The sequence below is a fragment of the Bos grunniens genome, chromosome 1 (assembly GCF_055505025.1).
Source record: "Bos grunniens cultivar Pamir isolate PY7600 chromosome 1, Bosgru_T2T1.0, whole genome shotgun sequence".
Taxonomy (NCBI): Eukaryota; Metazoa; Chordata; class Mammalia; order Artiodactyla; family Bovidae; genus Bos; species Bos grunniens.
In genome coordinates, this window is record NC_141165.1 from 88,018,670 (window position 1) to 88,043,436 (window position 24,767).

The window sequence follows — 24,767 nt, forward strand, 5'->3', positions numbered from 1 at the left end:
TTAACAGTAGGGTTGTGGGAGAGGATTTCAAGAGTTAATAGGGTATTTACATTTCAGTGTCTGGCTAGCCATGGGCTCTTTCTGCTCTACGTGTTAGGCTGCTCTACTGTTATCTCCTTCTACGTGAAGACCACCTCTTCTTCTCTGGCCTACAAACCATTCCGGTCTTAACCCCCTCAACGTGGCGCAGCCCAAGCCCACCTGGTCCTTTACACATGCTGTTAGAAGCTCCCCACCCCATCCCTTACAGTCAATTTTAGAACCAGCTCTCAGATATAAAGAATAAGGTGAAAGGTTGAGCATCTGTTTTTAATTTGTTTCGCTTTATGGAAACCGCCAGCGTATCGAGATAAGAAAAACGCATAATAGCGACATATCGACCAATCTCAAATCCGCGTAAGGGGCAAAACTTTAAAGAGAGGACAGTGTGTTTCAGGTGTGCTTCCACGCCCCACGTTCCCCATGGAGCGACTCTCCTCGCGTTAACACGCACGGTGCCTTCGTCTCTCGGGCGAGCGCTGCTTTGGGAAGGTAGACCAGACTGCCGCTGCACGATTCCCCCCGCCCCCTTAAATTCAGCAATCCCAAGTAATCTCTGCTCTCGGATGGAGCGTGCCCTGCCGCCTTCCCGCAGGTCCACGCTGCTAGGAAAGCCCGGCAGACCCCACCCCGGGATTTAGACCCCCATTCCGGCCTCCAGGTGCGCCGGAAGCGACTTCCACCTGGATGCCCCCGGCCTCCCGTTTCGGGCCGGTCCCCGCGAGGGGCGGAGCTCGGCCCGCCCCGCCTTGCCGTCAGCGGACCGTGTGGCAGCCGGGCGGGGGCCGGGAAGGGGAGAGAAGGGGAGGAGTGAGGAGAGGAGGAAAGTGGAGCCCGGCGGGCCGGAGCGAGGAAAGGAAGGGAAGGGGTGGAGGCGACTGGCAAGAGTTTGCCGGCGCGCGGGGGAGCCTCCGCCCGGGACGCGTCCCGGAGCCAGAGTCGCGGCCGCAGCGCGGAGCCTGCTGTCCCGCCTCTGACCAGACCGCCCGCCGGGGCCGTCCCGAGCGGCGACACCCCGGGCGTCCCGGCCGGCGAGCCGGCGCAGCGGCGGCCCCGGGACTCGGCGGCGAGCGCTGCGGGAGGGATGGTGGCGGCGGGGCGCGGGCCAGAGCAGCCGCCCCCGCCTCCCGTCCGGCCGAGGCCCCCGGCCCTCCGCCCCCGCTCCCCGGCCGCACGCCCCCGCGGAGTCCGCCGCCCGCGCAGCCGCTGAGCCGGGCGCCCCACCATGCCGCGGGCCCCCGCGCTCCTGTTCTCCTGCCTCCTCGGGCTTTGCGCGCTCGTGCCCCGGCTCCCAGGTAAGCTACGCCGTCCGCTGTGCAGAAAGAAACTTCGTGGCCCCCCGAGCCGCCCGCCGGCGTCTTGGAGGGGCAGGGGCCAGGGCAGTTGTTTGAAGGTGGGAGGCGTCCTCGGGGACACCCCCAGGTGGCGAGCCGCCCGGAACGACCGGGTAGGGGGCTTTCAGACTGCGTGCGCCACCCCGTGCGCGGCCCGCCGCAGCCCCGCTGGGCTGTCGTCGGCCCCTGGTCCCCTCCCGGGCGAGGAGGAGCCTTCCTGTGTAAACAGCCCTGCCCGTCTGCTGACCTAGCCCGCGAGCGCCCGCTCCCAGTGCGCGAGGAGGGCCGCCGCCAGCCCCGTGTCGGGATCCGGGCTCTGCAACTCCCGGCACAAAGCGGCCCTTGTGGCCGGCCCGGGGCGGCCGGGCTGCTGGGAGGCGCCGGGTGATGCAGCCGGTGCCCCGATCGCGGGGAGCGCGGGGTAACTGGAGGCGCGTGACCCGGAGCCAAAGCGTGGGGTTCACGGCTACTTTCGAGGGCTAGACTCTTGCAAGCGTGGATGCCCAGGGTCTCCTGGCGAATCCTATAGTTTCACCCCACCTAGGCCAGCCGCCTTTCTTTAAAGATGTAAACACCCCTTCCTCCCCCAAGCTCCCGCATACCCGAGGGGAGACCCGCGTCCGAAACCACAGCCCCACCTGGGGACCAAGCCCCACCTAGGATCTCGCGATCTACTTCCTTCTGCCTGGCTTTATGTCGGAGTTTACAAACACCCCGTGCAGCGTACTCCCCCTGATTCTGAAGGATTCTGGAGCAGGGGATGTGCAGTTGCACTCGCGCGATCCTGCTCTGGGCTGGCGTCTGTGTGAGGACCCTCAGTTACCTGCTTTAAGTTTTCAGAGTTGGGAGACTGCTGAGGAAGGATGCTGTGTTGCCGCTGGGGTTGCCAGGCAGAAGGAGCTACCCCCACCCCGTCCCCTCTAAAAGCAGGAAGCTCCAGACTTTCTCTTTTCCGGTAGGAGATAATTGTGTTGAGGTTCTCCGCTCACTGTCAAGCCTAAAATTCTTGATTGCTGTTCCGAACCTTGTGTCTGGCCAAGAGGGAGGGGAGGACGGTCCCCTGCAGAGTTTCATATACATGAAGGCAGTGAAGGTTGCTGTCTGAGAGAGAGGAGAGGTCTAGACAGACAAAAACTTTTTTAGGCGATATTTCAGACTTATTAGTGTAACAGGTTTCTTTCATCAGTCCAGAGCTTGGAGTGGATCACTGGTTTCCAAACACCCATCTGGCACCCAGTGCCCATTGCTCATGGGTCCCCAGGGAAGGGCAAAGAGAGGGATATAGCCTGTGTCATACACAGGAATATATTATTGCCAACAGCCCCCTGCTTCACAAGGACTGTCCTTTAATTCGAAATTCTTTTTTATTTTTAGGAAAACTTTTTTTTAAATAATTTGTAGTGATAAATCCCATGGATGGAAGGGCCTGGAAGGCTGCAGTCCATGGGGTCGCTGAGGGACGGGATAGGACTGAGCGTCTTCACTTTCACTTTTCACTTTCATGCATTGGAGAAGGAAATGGCAACCCACTCCAGTGTTCTCGCCTGGAGAATCCCAGGGATGGGGGAGCCTGGTGGGCTGCGGTCTATGGGGTCACACAGAGTCGGACACGACTGAAGTGACTTAGCAGCAGCAGCTTCAGCAGTGATAACAGGGTGGTTTTTCGTTTTGAGCAAACCAAAAAATCGGCAATCCTATATAAATTTTACCTTCTCTTTTTGTTTTCTTTTTAAATCATAATCTGTGCAATACAAAAGTTTAGGAACTGCTGAAGGAGATGTTTTTTTACTTTCCTTACAGGTTGACATCCTGGTTCTGATAAAAACTTAAATACTTCCAGTGGCGAATAATTCTTTCAATCCATTATTTTCCATTTGCATTGTGATTTCTGCTTTTCAAAGTTCATATATTTCTTCTTAATGATCTCCATTTTGGGGGTTGGCCCAGGATAGTGAAGTGATTTGCCCACTCTCCTTGTCCATAGGCCTCATAACTTTTTGGTTTAGGGCCCTTTGTCCTGCATGACACAATTTAGGTAGGGAAAAAAGCTTTGAGCCCACAGAGGTTTATTTCCAGTGCTGTCTCTTCTTCTGCAGTTGCCTTAGAGCTCAGCCATCCCTCCATGGATCAGCAGAGCAGTGAGAGAGCAAGCCCATCACTGGCTTCCAGACCTGGCCACCTCCCTCTTAATGCCCTGGAGCTTCTCAAGGTTACCAGGGACTGACACATATCTGTGTGACTTCTCCTAGTTTGCCAGTGTTACTGAGCCAACTGGAAGCTTTCACACTGCAAGTCTGAAACAGCTTTTCTTTTCTCTTCCTTCCCTTGTCTTCTCTTTTTCTTGAAGCACTACAGGTACTTTATCCAATTTGTGTTTTGCTACTAGGACAGAATTTGACAGAAAAACCTTCATTGCCCACTAAGAGAAAAAGGTGATCTGCAGGGTCCTGCCTGCCTGGGTGTCCCTGGATCAGTGGTTAAGTTACCAGTCTATTGCTTTGCACTACTTTCGTCTGTGTGTTTAATCCAGCAGGAAACAGACTTTTAATTTAAGGGGGCTCACTTCAAACAAGTCCCCAGCAGGCTGACAATCCCCCGTCCCAGAGTTCTCTGCTCTCCTTATTAGCAAAGACCTGCAGACAGGACCTGAGGAAGGGTTTCTCTTCGGGGAGGCCCTTGCTCTCTACTAAGGAGGGAGGGGTATGGCATTGACTGGGCTGCAGAACTGGAGTCATGTTTGCCATCATAGTTTATTAAAAGGAAAAAAAAAAATCAAATGTTCTTTTAGTGAATGCCCTGCACATTAGAATGCTCTAAATCCTAGGCGAGCCCTTTATCCTATTTACTGGACTCCTGTTGGCAGCACTTCCCCACCACCACGATTGCCGTGGTCTGTGATGGGGCTGTTGGAATTTGGCCTTGGGTTTGCAGCTCTCAGGTAACCAGGCAAAGGTTTAGAAATGCAAACCAGGGGGCTTGGTGGGTCGGCTGCTGTTTACCCTAGGTATTTACACTTTAGCGCCATCATCCTTGAATTAGGGGGACTTTTAATAAAGGAGATTGAGGCAAAAGAGGGCAGGGTCTAATTAGCTCTAATTAGTATTCCTCTCCTGCTTGTTCTCCATGCTTATTTAGCTACTGAGGCAACGGAGAATGAATATATCTAAGTAGTTGGCAAAAGGCCCTTTGTGCCTGCCTACCCTGGTAACTACTTTTTCTTCTCCAGCCAGCTCACGGAAATATTCTGAAGTTTTAATGTAATGTGGGGTGATTACCTAGTGCTTAGATGATAATACCCCATTCACGTGGCAGTGAGCAGTCGGGTTAATGGCGGTGGGGTCGCATCGCAGGTATTTTCAATACACTGGGACTGAGGGCTGTGGTGTGTTTCTTCTTTCAAGCTGAAATGAGATTAATGGCCTTTATGAATGTAAAGGAACACTTTATAGGCACCCATTTGTTTGTGAGGCTGCTGCTTCTATTGATTGCTGGGTTTGATTCCTGGGCCACATGGTGAAAAGTTTGCTTCCAGGGAAGGCCGGGACACCTTCTCTGTGGTCGATGCTAGTTCCCGCCCCCACCAGTTTTTCAGAAACAGTTGCTTGTCTCTTGTAGAGTTAAACTCAACTCTTACTCAGAATGATCCTGTCAAAACTCAACTTAGATTGTGTTACTCTACCTAAAGTCCTCCACTGGCTTCCAGAAGTCCTGCCAGGCTCTGCATGAACACCCCCTGACCGCCCCCTCCCCCGCCCCACCTAATGCCTCTCACTGCTCCCCCTCCCCCACTTCAGTCCCATCACTGTTCTAAGGGCTGGATCACAGGCCTTCCCTCTGCCTGGAATGTTCGCCCTGCCGATCTCTGCACAGCAGGCCTCCGCAGCCTTTTCTCAGCGTGTCCTACTCAGGCAAACTGCAACCTCCTGCCTCACATTCTTCCTATCTTCCTTGATTTTTATCCTTAGCACTTACAACCATCTAGTGTACTTGCTTATCTGGTTTATTGTTCATCTTCTCCTCTGAGCATTCAACCCCCAATCAGGACATAAGGTCCATGAAAGCAGGGAGTTTTGTTGGTTTTATTTGTCCTTGTATTCATCTGTGGTTAGAACAGTGCCTGACTAATACTTGTTGAATGAATGGATGGACACAAGTTTTGGTACTCTGTGTGTGTGTGTGTGTGTGTGTGTGTTGGAGGCAGAGTGGCCCATCCTCACTTCCTTGCCACCTTCTACAACTAGCTTTGAGGTCAGAGACTATGCATGTAGCTTGTTAGGAAGAAACAGTTGCATGCGAGAGAACTCATTTGAGTCTGTCAAGATTTTTTTGAACTGGCACCTATGATACAGCTTGTTTTTATCACCCCTGAATTGTTTGCAGGGGGATGCTAAGGCCAGGAAAAGTGACTTGTTCAAGGTCATGTAGCCAATAAGTGACAGAACAAGTTCTTGGGTCTTTCATGCCAGGGCGTCCTCTCCTTATCACATGACTCCAGCCCAAATGTTCTGTCTTCTGTGAAGCCTGGTCTGCCTCCCTTGGGTGGAGCAGAGTGGGCCCCTCCTTCCCTCCCTCTCATTGCATATTCTTTTAGAGGAGGCTGGAAGTTGGAGGGGCTCTGCCTCACCTGCTATAAGGTGAATTGCCTGGCTCTCTCAAAACAGCAGCAAAAACAACACTTACCTTTGGGTCCTTGATATGGACAGAATGATTGGTACTGGGTTGATTCCTACCCCCCTCCCCACTCCCACCATGATTTCAATGATCTTTAAAACAAACCACAAAACCCTCAACTTTTTAAATATGTAAAACAGTTTTAGACTTACGGGAAAACTGAGACTTTAGTTTGGGAGTTCTCATGTGCCCCAATTCCAGCTTTGCCTGTGGTTTGCATCTTGCATTCATATGGCGTATTTGTTACAATTCATGAACCACATCAATAAGTTGTTATTAACTAAAGCCATACTTAGATTTTCTTAGTTTAAGTCTGATGTTCTTTTTCAGTCCTAGGAGCCCTTGCAGGACACCGTATTACACTGAGTTGTCATGTCTCCATAGGCTCTTCTTGGTTGTGACAGTTTTTCTATCTTTTAATGACCTTGACATTTTTGAGGAGGTATTTTGTAGATAGTCCCTCCACTGGGATTTGTCTGGTTTTTTTTTAATGATTAGACTGGAGTTATGAATTTTTAGAGGAAGGTCATATAAGTAGTCATTTGTCTTTTTAAAAATAAATTTTAAATAGGTAATAGCTTCACATACTTTTAAAAAGCATATCCAGTGTAGGGTGAGAGATTGCTCTTTCATTCTTGTTGCTGGTTAGTCTGGGACATTACCCGGACCTGCTTCCCTGCTCAGACCATCCCTGACAGTTTCTTATGGGTCCATCGTGTTTTTTATATGTTTACTACAAATCTCCCTCCCCCAGTTTTATTGAAAGGCAGCACTAAACACACTGTTCTGCACCTTGCCTTTTATGTTAACTTGGTGATAACTGTCTCAGAGTGAGCATCATACCAGCATGCAGGCAACAGAGAGCATGCACATTCTTTTTTAAAGCTGCATAGTATCCTATGTATGAACTGAGGCTTTTCAAACAATAAGTCATGTCTGTAAACGTGATGTTGTTGAATGTTCTGCAGATGTCTGGTGTTCAGAAAGGCAGTAAAGATACGAATGAGACAGATCCTTTCTAGGGTGTATTTACACTTTGTGGTAACATCTTTAGACTGATGACTATTTAATTGCTAGATTCAGCACTGGAAAGACTTTGTCTATCATGTGACACATGAGTGGCTGTGGTTCAGGGCATGGATGGGGAGAAGCAGTCCAGTGCCTTACCATTTTTTTCCCCCCAACAACAATGATGAGATGTTTTTATTTTCTGTTGTCTTGAAAACAATGAGTAAAATGTAATTCAGGATTGGGTTTCTCTCGCTGGCTTCTCAGTTGTATCTTGAAGGTGGTTGCACAGACATTAACGGCAGGGTCTGTTCTCGTCTGTGTGCTTTCCAGGGTGAGTGCACACCCAACTTGCTCGCTGTGTGTTTCCCACTATTCCCAGTGAGTAGTGTCGTGTCTCCTCTCTCCCTGCCATTAGGGCTGCTCCATCTTGGGACTCACCTCTATTATCCCATGGAGTGTTTTAGATCGGGAAATTCCAACTGCTGGAGGTGTGCGTCAGTGGGTGCTGAGTGACCTTGGCCACGTCGGGTAGGTAGACAGAGGTTTGGAGAGGCTGAATGGAGGGAGACCAGCCAGGAGGTGACCACAGAAACCTGCGGAGGGCCTGGCTTGGGCTGTGTGGGGCTGGAGGAGGGTGCAGGCAGGAGGGTTGGATTAGGAGAAACATTTCATGCATGTTGAAGGAAAGATCGGCCTGGATAAGACTGATAACAGGGAGGGATGAGTCATTGAGTTTCGGAAGGAGAGTGTATTTTCAGATGATGGTTTGCAGTAAACCCCTGGCTTCAGAGACATTAAGGGCTGCAGGCAATTGACACTGAGCTGGGAGTGGTCACCGTGCAAACAGTAACCAAGAAAAGTTGTGGCCACTGTCTGGGCCTCTAGCACCTATTACTATGACCTAGACACAACACTCTGACATTTGTGAACTGCAGCTGTTTAAGGTTTTATTCATTACTTCCTTCCTTTCAGAGTGCTGTTGGTGCCGAATGACTCATCCGGCCAAATCCAAACTCACTGCAATATTAATAGGTGGAGGGAGGGGAGATGCCAGAGGAGTAGCACTGGCACTGGGGCACATGTCAGCACACGGTCTATGCTTTTGGTTCCCAGAGTGCCTGGCGGGACTGGCATGACCTGTCCCTGGCAGCTGTGAGCTCCCAGGGAGCACAGCCTGGGTCATTCATCTCTGTGTCTCTAGCATCCCCTAGTCCAGTACTTGGCATTTAGGACTTGCGTAGAGCAGGGTTTCTTGAATTTGAATTTGTCTCAACAGCAACCTAATTTTATTTTTATATTTTAAAATTATTTTTTATACGGTTTTTAAAGGTTACTTTCCATTTCGTTATTACAAAATATAGCAACCTGATTTTAGTGGAATCATTGTCGGTGCAGTGAGACCACTATTGCATGTGAATATGTAAGAAGTAACAGAAACGACTAAGAATGGAGTATGACAGATATTTTACAGTTGTTCAATATGTTTTCATACTGGATGCTTGTCACACCTGTGGAGCCTCTTCAGGATTTTGTCCAAGGTCTTTTAGGCTAACAAAGCAGAAGACCAGAGACCAGTGTGATATGGGTTGGAGAGGAGCCCTTAATGCTCTGAACTCGAGGTCTCTGATCCAAGGTCCCAGAGCTCACTGATGAGGCCCTGGTAATTAGAAAGTGGTGTTTGTGAATTAATGTGAGCTGGGGCAGAGACGTAAATGAGACATCCAACCTCAAATTCCTTTCTGACTGAGGGCCTGTTGAACATCTCCTTCAGAGGACCCTGGAACTCACTGGTCACATGGCCCGTGTCTGGGTGGCACAGAGACCCCATATGGGTACTTGCGTGCTGGTTCCCCTTCTGACCTCTTACTGGAAGACTGGGCTCCTTGTTATTTTTTTCAAGTTGTTGTTGTTTTCTCAGGTTTTCAGCTGTAAAATGAGATGACTTAGTGAGCTGATCCTAAAGCATTTCTAGCTCCAAGGTTCTGTACTTCCATGATTTTATAGAAATGATTTATAGGGATGATTTTATGCATCCTTTATAGAAATTATTTTCTATGTCAAAGCAGATGACATGCCACAAGAGCCTGAATGTGTATTTGATAAGGTGGAGGAGAACAGGAGAAAAGTTACTTTCAATCTAGGTTTGATTCTGTCCCCTGCGCAGCTAGAGGTTTCTGTTAGATGAGGAGTTTTTTTTTTTTTTTTTTAAATTTTAGTTGTCCACGTCTGTTTATTTTTCTAAGTTTATTTATTTTTGGCTGTGCTGGGTCTTCGTTGCTGCATACAGACTTTCTCTAGTTACAGAGAGCAGGGACCACTCTCCGATTGCCACGCGAGGGCTTCTCATTGTGGTGGCTTTTCTCGTTGCAGAGCAGGAGCTCTAGGGTGCACGACGTCAGTAGTTGTGGCTCCTGGGCTCAGTCGTCGTTGTGGCTCACGGGCTTAGTTGCTGCACAGCATGTGGGATCCTCTTGGATCCAACTCATGTCCCCTGCATTGGCAGGTGGACTCTTAACCACTGGACTGCCAAGGAAGTTCCCATATCTATTTATTTAATGTCAACTTTAAGCTAAATATTCCGGGAAATATTTTTTTTTCAATTGTAGTGTAGTTGGTTTACAGTGTTATGTTAATTTCTGCTGTACAGCAAAGTGATTCAGTTAAGGAGATTTAACCAAACAATGAAACTGACAGTTTGAAACTTTTCCTGCAATCATTTCTCTTTTCTAATAGGCTCAGGTACCTATTTGAAAGTCTCCAAGTGAGTGGATTCATTTTAAAGTGAGAAAGGAGGTTGTCAGTGTAAGCAGGTGGACGGCCAGCCCAACTTCCCTGTGGGCTGAATTCTGATACCTTCTTGGTGAATGTTTGGACCTGCGAAGGACTCTTCCTCCTGAAGTGAGGCATGCAGGGTGATTGGTCCTGGCTTTGTTTCTCCTATAAAATGCATTCCAAGTCCAACGTTGTACCCAGGAGGTCCCACTGCAGGCCTGGCAGTGACACTGGGGTCCCCAGCTCTGGTGGTATGAGGTGGAGTCCCAACAGGGTGGCAGTTGGTGGAGATGAAGTGCCGAGGGTTCCACGTTGGGGTCTCTGGCTGGGAAAAGCCATCATTCTCGCCCTCTGTGGGCTCCCAGAGTCACCTCTTTTTCTTCCCAGCCCCTCAGCTCCTGCCAGTTTCTCCACTTTCATTGCCTGAAAGTGGGAATGAGCTGCCATTCTCATCCCAAATGGTTTTCCCTCTAGTGCCTCAATGCAGTGACTCAGTGCAGCCTCCTGCGTCACCCGATTTCTGTGGGTTTTTTTCTGCTAGTGACAAAGAAGAATCAAGGAGTTAAAATGACCAAATTAGAGAAATGTTATAGTTTTAAGATGTCTTACAACCAATATTGTTATGTTGTTTGGCGAAGCTGGGGAAGAGTCTCAACCTCCCCATTTTCTCCTCCACACTCTCTTGTTAATCTTATTGCCTCTGTTTTTCCCCTTTATGATCTGAGCCCTTCTTCCTAGGGCTAGTGGCCCTGGGTTTTTCTTTTTCCCATTTATCCAGTGAGCCTCTAGGCAATGACCAGAAGAGACCAGTGGGTCTGTTAGTGCTGTGAGGACCAAATAAAGTTACATCTGTTTAGAGAGAAGCCAGTAAGTATTGCTCTTGGTCAAAAAAAATCTGTCCCAGAAGGAAAAGACTTGGGTGATGATAAATTTCACCAAGGATGCCTTTGCTGTTGGGGATGGTAGTGGGAGGGGCATACAGTGGAGAAAGGAGATGGGGGAGGAGGGGGACAATGGATTTAACCTGAATACCACACTTGAGTTTGCTTCAGGAGACCCCTCCACAGATTAATGGGATGGGGACAGAGGGTGGAGAGTAAATAATTTTTACAAGGACGTTTCCTTCTAGTCTTCGTTTCTGATCTTTTTTTGAACATCAGGGATAGACTTTGAATGGGTGGTTTTTTAATGTGATCAAATACCTTTTTATTATCTCCCCAGATGATATGTATTTTCTTGATCTATTAGTAGATATATTGAATTAATAGATACCCTGTATCTTAAGCTGGCATTGTATTCCTCGGCCACATTCTTCTTTAAGGACTTTGCTGCTGTCTTTCGGTACACCATGTATTTGGTGCGACACCTGATTTAGGATTTTCTTATGTCTGAAGAAGATCAATCAGTTCTTTTTTTGATTTGCTTTTTGTGCTATTTATGATATTTTGTCTGGACTGAGCATAGAGGGGCCTTGTTCTCGATGAGCCAGGACCTGCTGTGTCAGGAAGAAGGCAGTGGGACCCCTGTAGGCACAGTGGAAGTGACGGGAGTTGCTGACGCAAGTGTGCATGCGGTGGGTGCTTCAGAAACCGGCAATGTCTAGCTTCTGCCAGTGAGCAGAGGCCTGCAATCAGCACAGGGGCCTGCACCCTTCAGCTTCAGGGAGGCCCCTGTTAGAGACGAAAGTGACTCCTCCTCCCGCCCATTCAAAAGCCCATTAATGGAGGTTATGGCTGGAAGCTAATGGCTGCATCTTCATCTTTCTTTGAAGGTCTCAACATATGCACCAGTGGAAGTGCCACCTCATGTGAAGAATGCCTGCTAATCCACCCAAAATGTGCCTGGTGCTTCAAAGAGGTGCGTAGGTGGGGGAGGGGAGGAGTGCTCTGAGGGGCGGGTGGGGGAGGGGTGGGCTTCACCTCGGCATCCAGGCAGAAAAAGAGTGTGCAGGTTCTGTGAGCTGCCTCTTCCTTTCTCCCAGGGCGGAGACAAAAGAAAAGCTGCATTTTTAGGTGTTAATCCTGTTGTAGGGAAACAAGATCTTCTTCCCTTTTGTAGGGGAACCAGTTATGATTCTTGTACAGTTTTCTGCTATGTGGTAAAAGACCTGAGCTTGTGAAGTGAGTCTTTTGCCTAACGATATAAAACATGCCTGGGTGGTTGGCCTGTTGGCGGATGCCGGTCATTGTTCAGTGGCTTATCTGAGGATGAATATTATGAATTGGCCTTTATGGAATGATTTTACTTGAAAAGAATAGCTGCTGTTTCTTTAGACTCTGTAGGAAGGGATGTAAGTTTGGGATGGTGATAGGCATATTGCTCTCGTAAAGCAATACAAATATCAGTGCTTGGTTGGCTAATCAGGAAATATTCAGTTTCTAAACCTATACTGCCTCTTCCAAGTGACTGTTGTAGATTTTTTTTTTTCTAGTAAAGAGTAAGATTACTAAACAAGCTACTTTGAAAGAGGACTCTTCCCAACATATGAACCCCTCATTGTATTTGGGGCTTAATGGTACTGTTTTGTTATCAACTTTAAAATCTTTCACGGATTCCTTACAACCTGCATGACAAATCCAAGTTCCATGGCCCCTGCCTGCTTCCCTACCTTCATCTCTTGCTTGCCTTCAACACTTTAGCCCCAGGGGATGACCCGAGCGAGGATCCCCAGAGAGCCCTGACTGATGAACACCCTCATGGTTTTCTCATTGCTGTTTCTCCTAAAGAGCTTCCCAGATTTCCCCTCCTTCTCCTCACTAACGCCTTGTCTTCAGTTTTTAAGAGATTAGTTCAAGACTCATCTACTCCATGAAGACTTTGATGGTTTTCCCCAGACACATCTGTCTGTCCACCCAACCATGTTTCCGTCATCTATCCATCTATCTGCAATAAGAATGTAAGCTTCCCCCACCAGAAATTTAGGGCAGGGGTTTTATCTGTTTTCTTCACTGTTGAACCTCCCATACCCAGAGTAGTGCCTGGCTCATAGTATTAATAGCTGCTCAGTAAGATTGATGAAGGATTTCATTGGGTGGCTGTTTATTACACATCTGCATGTATAGCCCATGACCGACCACCTTTCTGTCTCCCTGTAGTTAGTCCTCCAGCAATAGCACTTGTAACCTCTTACTCTGTGCATTTGTTTTCATGCCTGTTTACAATTAAATCATTATTTCCTCGAGAATCTGTGTCTTCCTCATCTTCAAAATTGGCCAAGAATCTGTCAGGAATTCATATTTGATAAAAGAGGCCAGCTAAAAAGACACCTTGTTTAGAAAACCAAAGTTGAAATCTCAGTTTCACCATAATTTACTGTTTCTTGGTATGTAAAATGAAGATGACAATTCCCACCCTCCAGTACTTTGGAAGTACAAAACAAGGTCAATTCATGAGAGGGCTTGTGGATGGAACTGCTAATTAACTGAGCCTCCTGTACCTTATAGATATTTTCTAGTGGAATGTGAGCCATGGTTTCTGGAAGTTGGGCTGGATTGTCAACCTTAGGTCTCTTCCTTTCCCCAAGTCTGATGTCCTGATACTGGTCGTATCTGATGACACTTTTTTATGTTTTTGTTTTTGGCTGAGAAGCACAACATATCTTAGTTCCCCAGCCTGTTCAAGTCCATGTCCCCTGCGTTGGAAGCGTGGAGTCAACCACTGGACCACCAGAGAAATCCCGACTGATATCTCCAGGAGTAAATCATTGTCCTGGTCCACACCTGGGTCCCCTCTGTAGCTTACTGGGCTCTGTCTGTGCTTATGGCCTCAGTCTTGGCTAATGAACCTCCTGTGGTACCTGCGTGGGAATGCAGCTTCCCATCCCCTTTGGGGGTGAACTTTCTCCAGGGCCTGAGTAGTCTCAAAGCTGAGTTTGGGGCTTTCTAGACTGCCCCTTAACAGGGTGAGTGTGGCTGAGTGCCATAATCATGAATCCTGGGACATCATCAAAGAGGTGAAGTTATCTGTCGAGAGCACATGATGTGGAGGGGCTGGTACCCAGTAGGGGGCTGGGTCCCTAACCAGTGTGTTCTTGTGGATTCCGGGCTGCATACCACCACAGATTAACCCCCAAACACATTCCATTGAGCACCTCTGCTTCAGATCCTACAATGGCTTTCTTGTTTACCTGGGGTGGGGGTGGGGACGCCTTACTCTGCATTTAACAAACTTGTAACCTAATTCCATCTCCCAGGTCCCCCTCCCATTGCTCTGTTCTCCCACAGGTGTGGCGTTTGAGTCAGCCAGTGCCCTTGCCACCCTTCCCCGCCCCCACTTCATGCTACTCTGTCTGCCTGGTTCTGCTGCTTGGCTGGCCCTGTTAACCTGGCTCTCCTGTCTTCATCTTTCAACTGTGGCTTCATTTTCTCTGGTAGCTACAGATCTTTCCCTCTGGCTCTAAGGTCAGAGTCTCCAGACTCTCTCCTACCCTGGTTGAGGATGTGGCATGGGGCAGGGAGACTGCCGGTCCTTATCACACAACTCAACCCCTGTCCCTTGCCCTTTGTCAGAGCCCGGGGCTGTTCTCCACCAGCTTGAACTCTCCCAGTGCTGTTTGTGCTGCACGGCCTAAGACATACAACAGACTCTGGTGGCTCATTACCTATTTTTCTATTTTGTCCTTCACATTTCTGAAGTAGACATTTGCCTCTGCTCTAAGAGAGTAAGTTTCACAACCCAGCTGGCTGTGAAGGGGTGTGTGCGTGTAAGAATGTGCGCGGGTGCTTTTATGGCAAGGCCTCGGGGCAGCCCACGTGATTTCCACTCACATTTTCTCATCTAAAACCAGTCACAGCACTCAGCCTAAGTGCATAGGGAGCTGGGAGACTTCATGTAGCTGTGTGCCCGGGAAAAAGGGGGAAGGGGCTTTGTGGATCAGCAGCCTGTGCCGGAAGCAGGGAGGCCAGCGTACTGGACAGAGGACGGTGTTTAGGGAGAAGTGGGCGGGGCTGAAGCAGCAGTGCTCCCCCAGGACAGAAAGCAGGGTTACGGGAGCTGGAAAGGAGACAGGCAGGCTAGGTAATGGTGCTGAGGCTGTGGGGAGACGGGAGGCTGTTGGGGTGTGAAGGTGAGACACCCTCAGGAGATGTGGCTGGGAGTAGTTCAGACTGCCATGCAGCCAGAGGGAGAAGGGCCCAGGCTGCCAAGGCCGCCCTGTGGATCCTGGACAGAATCCCACCGGGACAAGAACAGGAAGGCCTGGGGCACGTCTATGGTGGCTATAGGGGCAGACGTGGGAGAAGGCTGGGGCACCTGGGCTACGGGGACCAGTCTTTCTCTTGGAGGTGGACATGGAGAGAAGGAATGAAGGGGTCAGTAGGACTGGAGGCGGGAACGTGAGGAAGGAGACAGATTAGAGGCTGGGAAACAAGACCAGCTGACTGGATCTTCTGGGAGATTACCGTGCTGGGGAAAGTAGAGCGGAGGGGTCATGACCTGTATTCTCCTTTGAGCTGGGAAGGAGTGAAACACATGAGTGTCTGCTCCAGCTCACAATGAAACACAGATCTGTGGAGAACATCTCGGTGTGGTCGTGAAAGGGAAGCGTCTCAGCCCATTGTGCATGCTCCATGAACAGCCATCCAGCGCGTTAAGTGCAGCAACCCTGACGGGACTCGCCCGTCTCCCAGCAGCCGGGCCGCGGCGGTATGCTGCCACTCCCAGCAGCCGGGCCGCGTGGTGGTGTGCTGACGGGGCACGGATTTTAGTTTGTCATCACTTACCTTCGGCCTCCCCTCCCCTCCCCCAGATCCATGAGGGCTCCAGTGGAGCCAGGGCCGCAGCCACAGAGGGCCCCAACTTCCTGCCCCTGCCCAAGTCTCTGCCAGACCCTCTCCCTGTTCACCAGTTTGCATTTGCTTCCCCCTCTTACCAGGATCAGGGTGTCTGCCCATGGTCCGCACCCCCCGATCCCGCCCTGTTCCTGCTTGGGTTCCTCTTTCCCCAGGTCTGCAGTTTCTCAGCTCTTCACCCTGCTGTTTCAGAAACAAACCAAAACACATCTTTTCACCCTGAATACCACCCACATCTTTTTTGAGTTTTGGCTTTCCGCAGCAGGCAGTGAGGCGCACAGGGGATGTGATGACCGGAGTGGTGCAGGCGGACAAGCTGAGTGCCCTGGCCGCTGTGCCCGACCGCCGAGAGCCTGCTGAGCGCTGGTCTTGGCTGCAGGAGGGAGTTTTTTGATTAACAAAATGTATGAGAATTAAGTACTATTTAGGTGAGCAGTAGACCTCATTATATCCTCCGTGTGACAGGTGACAGAGGCAGTGCAGAGGGTCAGATTGTAACAGCTCTGAGCACCAGTGTTAGAACAAAGTAAAAGTCATCTAGGTTTGGTACGCCTGCTTCTTATGTTTTTCTTTCTTATGTAATTACCGTTTAGTGACTAAAAGCCATGAAAGATATTTCGAGTTCCAGTGTGCCTTCTGTTGCTTCTCTTAGTGGGTTGCCTGTCATACAGTTACCTTCCCTGAGCCCTTTGGAGGGTTGGAGACAGTGTTTCTGGAGACTGTGTGGACAGATGCTTCCTTCGTGAACTGAAACTTCTTCCACCACAGAGCTGTGGCGCTAGTGGTAAAGAACCCGTCTGCCAGTGCAGGAGACTTAAGAGACACTGGTTCAATCCCTAGGTCGGGAAGATCCCCTGGAGAAGGGCATGGCCACCCACTCCAGTATTCTTGCCTGGAGAATCCCATGGACAGAAGACCCTGGTAGGCTATACAGTCCATGGGGTCGCAAAGACTCGGACATGAACTCAAGCAACTGAGCATGAGAGACCATTCTGAAACTAGTTTCCATTTTTCCATGTTGAGATGAAGTCTCATGCCTGTTTTTCTGCATCAAGTGGATAGTTATCCTCCAAGTTTGATAGGTGGCAGAAGAGTTCGGCACCTGGAGCAGCTAAATTCAGGGGGATGGAGTCTGGGGTCACAGAGTTAGTTTCCTGCTCTGGAATTCAGCAGTGACCTTGACCAAGAAGGGCGGCAGATGATGCAAGGAACACTGAGCTTGTGTTCACAAAGCTGAGGCTGGAGAAACTTAAACTCCTCAGGTGAACATAGGCATGAACTTAGGTGTGTGGACCTCAGACTCGTCATCTGTAGAAGCGAGGGGCTGGACCAGGTGATGCATCCGAGGTCCCGTCTCCCTGGAAATTGCTTTGTTCTGACACCTGGCAGAGGCTCTTGGCACATCAGACTTCAGGATGTCACTCATGTGAGGAGGAATTTTAACCATGAGTCCTCCTTTCCTTCAAGAGTTTATAATTTGGGGCATCTGCATTCATTGAATTTAAAGCTTAGGAATGGAGGTATTGAGACATTGTCTTTATAACATTTGTGCCACCTGGCAAGATCATAACTCTCATAACATATGCCCTGGTCTTTGTGATTTTGGTTTCTTCTCTTTTAATGTGCATCTGCCCTTATTCAAAATTAAAATATCGAGTGAGGATCTCAGGGGAAGAGAGCAGAAGCTTGTGGAGGGTTTGTCACTCGCTGCTGGGTCTGCAGTGCTGTCTGTCCCTTTCTTGGGCAGCAGGAGCCTATGCTAGAAATCAGGCATGGCTATCTTCAGATTCCATGCCAGAGAGAACTTCAGCTATTGTGGGCATCCGTGATAGACTTCAAGAAAGCCACGTTATCCTCAAAGGGTTCTCCAGACCTGCATGCCCAGAGGTGCCTCAGCAGGTGTCATTGAGGCCCTAAAGGTCTGGGATAATGACAGGACTTGATTCTATAGATAAAGGTATCTTCAAAGGATGTCAAGCACAGGAGAGAAGCCACTGGGACTGCCCCAAATAGCAAGAAAACCAAACTCTGAAACAGGAGACGGTTGACAGATATGATAGATTTGATGGCCCCGAGGCGAGGTCTGGGTTTGGTATGCGTGTCGTGGTAGGCTGTCCGTGAAGCTGGAGCTGCTGAGCAGGGCCCCCCTTACTGTCACGTTGCTGATGCGTTTGGCGCTTGTAAAGTCATCCTGCAAGTGGCAGTTTTTATGTGGTCAGTGGTGGTGCTCGTGCTGGCCGACTCCAGGAGTTCATGGTCTTTCCTGCTGGCGCAGCAAACTTCAAGGAGGCCTTGTGCATTGGAGTGAAGGTTTGCCACAACCTTGAAGAATGTCATTAAGGAGAAATAAAGCTGTTACCAATGAAGGGAATGAAGAGGGCTTTGCTCCTAACAACCTGGAAAATAAAGAAGCCCCGAGCAGTCAGGAAAGCCAGCTACACAAACAAGGCTGTAATGGGCTGTCTGTGGCTGCCCGTCAGCTCTTCAGGTCTGGGAAGTGTGTCCTGGACCTGGAAGTCTCCTGATGAACCCAGCAGGGGAGCAGCAGGTGGCTCTGTACTTGTCCTCCCTCGGGGACTGATAGTGTCTAGCAAAAGCAGCCTTTGAGCAGATTGACTGGGCAGCTCGGACGAAGTTCATTGCTGGTGCTGTTGTCCATGCATCACAGGATGATCTTGCTGACGTAAATGGCTGAGGCTGTGGATGAGGAATCATGCAGCTGCTTCCCACTTAGGGTGAAGCAGTTTGATTCTGTGACATTGTCTGTTCCAGAATGCAGGCTGTACCAGGCCAAGGGGAGGGGTGTTGGGGTACTCATCACTCTGGGGAGACCGAAGATGCTTTCCTCACCAGCCTGGTGGTGGGGATGTGCACGGGTCTGCTCAAGACATGTGCACTTTGACAATCAGAACTGGGTGGAGGACAACCAGTTCCTCAGGATTCGAGGAGCTGGCAGCAAGGCCCAGTGTGCTGGCAAGAAGTTCAGAAATTCCTTTGCCAAGTAAGCTCTGAGCAGCCCCTGAGCCCTCTCAGCTCTGGACAGCTATTCAGTAATTCAACCTCTGCTTCCCACAGCTTAGGACAGCAGATCCATACCTGTAAGGCCCTTAGGACGGTACCTCTCCTTTCCCCTATTGCTGTGATTTTTTGTTTGTTTGTTTTTTTAAACTGCTTCATCAGAATTGCTTTATCAGAGCCTAGCTTGACTGTACAGAACCCAGCTTTGGACTCTTGTAATTTCTAGAATAATCATTTTTCTAAGCTTGTTCCACAAGTGTTTTTGGAGACATTTATATGTATATTTATTGTGGCGTCCCTGAGGTTGTTGACAGGCAAGATCTCCTGTTATGTCAAGAGTTCAATATACAAAATTAAAAAAAAAAAAACAGTTATAAACAAACAAAATCACAGAAGCTCAGAACAACACATCTGGTTTCACTTACTTAAAAATACTTCAAAGTCTCCTTGACTTCCTGGTCTTGACTCTTGCAGAGGCCCTACTGGGCACCTACTGGCCTTGGGATATTGTCTGAGTGACGGCTACTCGGCCACTTGTATCTTTCAAAATTTTTAGTTATGCAACTTTTGACCATATCAGTTGTTTTCTTCTGCTTATCAGGTAGACAGGCACATTTTTTTAAAGAAGCATTTTGACCATTAAAATAACAGTGCGGCCAAATGTTTTACTGTGTGTGTTTACAACTTACAAAATGCCTCCGTGTCCAGCACGTCAGTTCATTATTTAATTCTCGTAATACTCCGTGAAGCATTTGGGGTGGGGGTGACCATCTTGTCCACTTTTGGGAAATGGACCATAGAGGGTCCATGGTCGAGGGGTGATGATGAATCCACAGCCTGAGGTGCTCTGGAGCCATCCTGACTGCCCCCTGCCCTCTTCCCCTGTTTCCGTGCCTCCAGGACTTTGGCAGCCTGCGGTCGGTCACCTCCCGGTGTGACTTGAAGGCGAACCTGATCAGGAATGGCTGTGGTGGCGAGTTCGAGAGCCCGGCCAGCAGCACCCAGGTTCTGCGGAGCCTGCCGCTCAGCAGCAAGGGCTCCAGCCCAGCGGGGTCCGATGTCATCCAGCTGACACCGCAGGAGGTCACGGTGACCCTGAGGCCCGGTGAGTGCCCTGGGGTGGTCCAGTTCAGGATGGTGGGAAGAGAAGCCTGGCAGGGGAGGGCAATGGGAGGCATGGCTGAGACCCCGGGAAGGGAGGGCCAATGCCTTTGGGATAATAAGAGTATCTTTGCTATTTTAAAAATTGTGAAATATACGTAACATAAAATTTGCCATTTTAACCATTTCTAAGTGTGTATGTCAGTGCCATTAATTGTACTCCCCGTGTTGTCTAACCATCACCACTGTCCATTTCCAGAACTTTTTTCTTATCCCAGACTGAAACTCTGAACCCATTAAATGCTAACCCCTCAGTCCCTCTCCCCCTCCTCACTGCCCCCCAGTCCCTGGTAGCCACCATTCTACTTTCTGTGTTGTGAATTTGACTACTCCACATACCTCATACAAGTGGACTCCAATACATTTGTCTGTGACTGGAGCATTTCATTTAGTATAACACCCTGCAGGTTCATCCATGAGGTGGCACGTATCTATTTCCTCCATTTTCAAGCTGAATAGTCTTCCATTGGCTGTGTAGACGCAGTTGTTTATCCATCCACCCATGGATGGGCTCTTCAGTTGTTTCCACATCTTGATTGTTGAGTAATGTTCTTATTTTCGATGGGAGGATGCTGGTATGTTTACTCCTTAGTCCGTGCAAGTTTCTAAGGGAACGTGCTACCTCCGGGAGAAAGTATTTTTTCCTGTCAGCAAATTTGAATCAGTGGCATTCTGAAGTGACAGACTTGCAGAGTAGAGGTATTTTTTTCTTTATGACCTTGGAACCTCTGCCTTGGAGTTGATGGTGGCATAAGGGGACTAACAGTTTGCACACATACTATGTGCTAATTACTTGACCTACCCAAAGGTAGCAAACGTAATTTTACACCCGAGGAGCTGTGTGCTCAAGGGCTCGCAGGCAGAGCAGCGAGCCTCGTTCAGTGTTGGGTCTTGTGGTTGCACAGCTCACGGTTTCTTGCTCACCACTTTTCTCGCCTCATATTCCACACATGAGGTCCCTTGTGATATCAAGGGAGGATGTGAACATGGCCAAATTAGAAAGTATCACTTGTTGAGAGAAGGCAGCCTTTTCCCCCCGAATCCCGTTGACTTTTAGCCTCTTGTCCTTTCTCATTGTCTAGGAAGCCACTCGCAATAACCATTTCCAGATGGTTCGTTGAGACTTCGGGGTGGCTGGAGCTGTGGGAAGATGAGGGATCTGGTTGGCTGTCCGGCTTGGGTTCTGGCTCTGTTTCTAGCTCGGGGCCCTGGGCAAGCGGCCCCACTCCTTAGCATCTCAGGGTCTTTGTCACCTTCATTCCTCATAGCCTTATTCAGGGGCTTAAATGAGACTTTCTGTTTAAATACACTGTAAGAACTTTAAATTACTGTTTTCAGAGGGTCATGGCCAAAGATGCAGATTTTGGAGACAGCCACGTCTCTATTTGGATAGAGATTCTCATATCTCAGAAACAATCTAGTGTGGCCCTGCACATCGTAAGCGTTCAGTCACGTTTCTTCCAGTTGTTAGAAAGGCCTCTGAGTCACCGTGTGTTTGAGAATGTCGCATTTCACCTACTGACTTGGCTTGGAAATAAGAAACAAAAGAAGGTGTCAGTGGCCCTGCTGGACATAGAGCAGTGTGAACTGCTGCACAGCCCAGGGCTTAGTGCTGGGTTAGCTCAACATACTGTTCTTACAAGTCATCTGACTGGAAGGGACACTCGGAACCTTTAGTGAGGTTCCGAGCTGAGAGAGAGAGAGGAGCCCTTACAGAACTGTGCGAGTGGGTAGAAAAGAGGAAGCCGAGTGGGCAGATGTTTGATGGTGTCCTCTGGGGAAAGACGAACGCCTCTCCTCACGTTAATCTTTGATTCAGACTCAAGGTCAAGGGCTCTGACCTAGAAGGGGACATAGGCATCCTTGTAGATTAGTAAGTTATCAGAGCACAACGTATGATAAAAATGGTTATTGGCTAACATAAGTGGTGTATTTTCCTTTTTATCTTAAAAACTGTGTAACAGGCACTTCAAGAAAAGCCTTGAAAAATCATCCACTTTAACACTGTTTTCATTTTTGCTAGGTTTTCTGTCTTTATTTATGTATTCGTATTGTTCATATGTTTATGATGTATATATTACTGTGTACCGTTTTCAGTAAGTTTTTGAAAACAAAGACCAAAATTAACACCTCTAAAAGAGTTTGAGGGTCATCATTGAGGGACGTTTTTATTTTGGGAACTCCTCATCTAGAATTGCTCTGAGCCTGTGCTGCTCTCTCCAAGAAATATTCTTCATGGGGGTGAATCCTTATTCTTAAGGGTAGATTTAGTTTAGGGAGAAGCTGGAGGTCACACAAAGCCAAAGATGTCGCAGTTTCAATTCCAGTTTTTAAAATGAGAATTAAGGTGTGGCTCTAAGGCAGAGAGACTGTTGTTTGGTTTGAGTTATCAATTAGCTTTTGAAGCAGCCCCCAAAGAAATGACTTGAATAAGGGGATCCTCCTTGTGCAAAGTCCTCATAACGTTCAGTTTATGCGCAATGCTTATTTATGCACAAAGGTCAACATACACTCAGTTAAAGAAAGAAAGCAGTCTTATTTGGTATAGTTACATCTCTCACTAAGCATTGTGATTCAGTTTCCAATATTGAAGATAAAAATCCATGATTCTGTGTTTATACAATATCATGATGTGAGGACTGTGTGCAGCTCTGGTCCTACAGAAGGTGCAATAATGGAGAGCCCATTGCAGCCTATAGAGATGAAGATAGAGAATTGGAGAAGAAAATTAGTGAAAAGTGAGGAGGAGACCTGATGAAAATCTGAATTCCTAGAGGCCTAGAACCTCATGAACACGTTTCTTTTTCAAATATAGAAACATGTGATGCCAATGATGCCTCTTAAAATTTTGAAAATTTCAGTATTAATAAAGAGAAATACAGGCAAACCCCAAAAGCAAAACATTTTCAAGATTCATTGATGCTGTAGCATGTATCAGGACTTCATTCCTTTTTATGGCCAAATAATGTTCCACTGTAGATGTATAGATATACCACATTTAGTTGTTTGGGGGAAGAGAAGAATAGTGTGTTGTAATTAGCAACACTTTCAGTTTACCAAGTGCATACTTATTTCAAGGTAATGACCCTCTGACTCTGGGGAAGGCATTCAGGTATGCAGTGATTGATTTCTCCATTGTGTATTTTAAGAAATGCTTTTGTGTCTCCTTTGCCCAGCTCCCCCAGACCTCATGATAGGTGTTTGTTGAGTGAAATGTGTAGCACTTTATTAGCTTTATGCCAGACTAGTCAAGGACAGGCTTCAGCGCTATATGTGAGGCACTTCACCTAGGCAAGGTTATTATTCCAGAATAAGCCTGGAAGAAAAAGAACAATTTTCCCTTTTTTTAAGTAGAATTTAAAAAATTTTATTTTGTTTTTTAATTGAGAGATAACTTGCATACTGTATAATTTACCATTTTAAAGTATACGATTCAGTGGTTTGTAGTGTATTGGCAAAGTGGTACAGCATCACCACTATATGAATCCAGGACGTTCTCATCACTACAAAAAGAAAACCCTGTAGCCTTTAATACTCCTTATTCTCTCCCTCCCCACCACATGCACTCAGCCCCTGACAACCACTAATCTGTTCTCAATCTCTGGGGTTTTGCTTACTTTTCATTTCATTTAAATCACATAATATGTGGTCTTTTATGTCTGGCTTCTTTCACTTAAGCAAAATATTTTCAAGATTCATCGATGCTGCAGCATGTATCAGGACTTCATTCCTTTTTATGGCCAAATAATGTTCCACTGTATATGTATAGATATACCACATTTTAGTTGATGAATATTTGGGGCTGTTTTCACTTTGGGACAATTATGACTAATGCTGCTGTGAACATTTATGTACGCATTTTTGTATGGACATATGTTTTCAATAATCTTGAGTGTATAGCTAGGAGTGGAATTGCTGGGTCATATGGTAATTCTGTGTTTAACTTTTTGAGGGACTGCCAAACTTCAAGCAAGATTTTGTATAAACACAAGATCATGTTTTCCATTCTGTTTCCAATCCTGGAAACTGTATGTCAGGATAACAATCTTAAAAAAAACCTTAATGAAGAACATAAAATCCCTAAGAAAGAACATAAACTTTAGAATAAAGCATACTGAAATGGTGAAAAGCTAGGGGTGGAGCAATTAGAAAGGGTTTACTTAAGTCTTGATTTGCCTCAGTCCATTAGTCTCTTAAAAAATGACCTCTGATTGGCAGCTTTAAAGCATTTTTTTAAAATGTTTTATTTTGAAGTAATTTTAGAGTCACAAGAAGTTGCAAAAATAATAGAGAGTCCTTGTGTACCCGTCTCAGCTTTCCCCAAGGATAACTTGTTACGTAACTGGAGTGCATTATCAGAGCCAGGAAACTGCCCTGGGGCTGTACTGTTAACTGCAGAGGATGGGTTGCTTTTGAGATGGGCTTCTTTCCATCCCTGTGTACACTGCCTCTCTCCCCTCTCTCACATTCTGATTGGAGATGGCACGTGCCTGACTTGGATATTGCGTCTGCTCCCCAGACTGACAATGCACACACTTAAAAACACTTGATGATGGGTGGATAGTGCTTCGCTGTGGGCTGAATGTTTGTATCTCCAACATTCATATGTTGAAATCCTAACCCTCTAATGTGATAGTATTAAGAAGTGAAGTGGGGCCTTTAAGAGATGATTGGGTAATGGGCTGGAACCCTCATGAATGAGATTCGTGGTATAAAAACAAACCCCCCAAACCCCAGAGGGTTCTTCTGCTTGCTTCGGCAGGAAGTCTGTAGTCTGAAACCCAGAAGAGGGCTCTCATCAGAACCCAGCCACACTGGCCTAGTCTTGGTCTTACACTGTTGTTAATTGTGAGAAATAATTTATGTTGTTTATAAGCCACTTGGTCCATGGTACTTGTTATAGCAGCCCAAACTAAGATTATTTTCAAGGAAACTAAAAATGCTGAGCCCTAATTGCTTGGCGTCAGGTACT

General features: G+C 47.8%; 1 protein-coding gene across 2 annotated transcripts in view; it reads left to right on the plus strand.

Moving 5' to 3' along the window:
• The first annotated feature begins 1,094 nt into the window (after positions 1-1,094).
• The window catches only part of ITGB5 (integrin subunit beta 5), a 116,127-nt gene continuing 92,454 nt past the window's right edge, over positions 1,095-24,767 (plus strand). For both annotated transcript variants that reach the window (XR_015164421.1, XM_086402480.1), the window contains exons 1-3: positions 1,095-1,334; positions 11,599-11,684; positions 19,535-19,739. Coding sequence is in view for 1 of the 2 variants with exons in the window: in XM_086402480.1 (XP_086258606.1) it covers positions 1,265-1,334; positions 11,599-11,684; positions 19,535-19,739 (361 nt within the window). In the remaining variant the exon portion in view is untranslated. The remainder of the gene's footprint in view (positions 1,335-11,598; positions 11,685-19,534; positions 19,740-24,767) is intronic.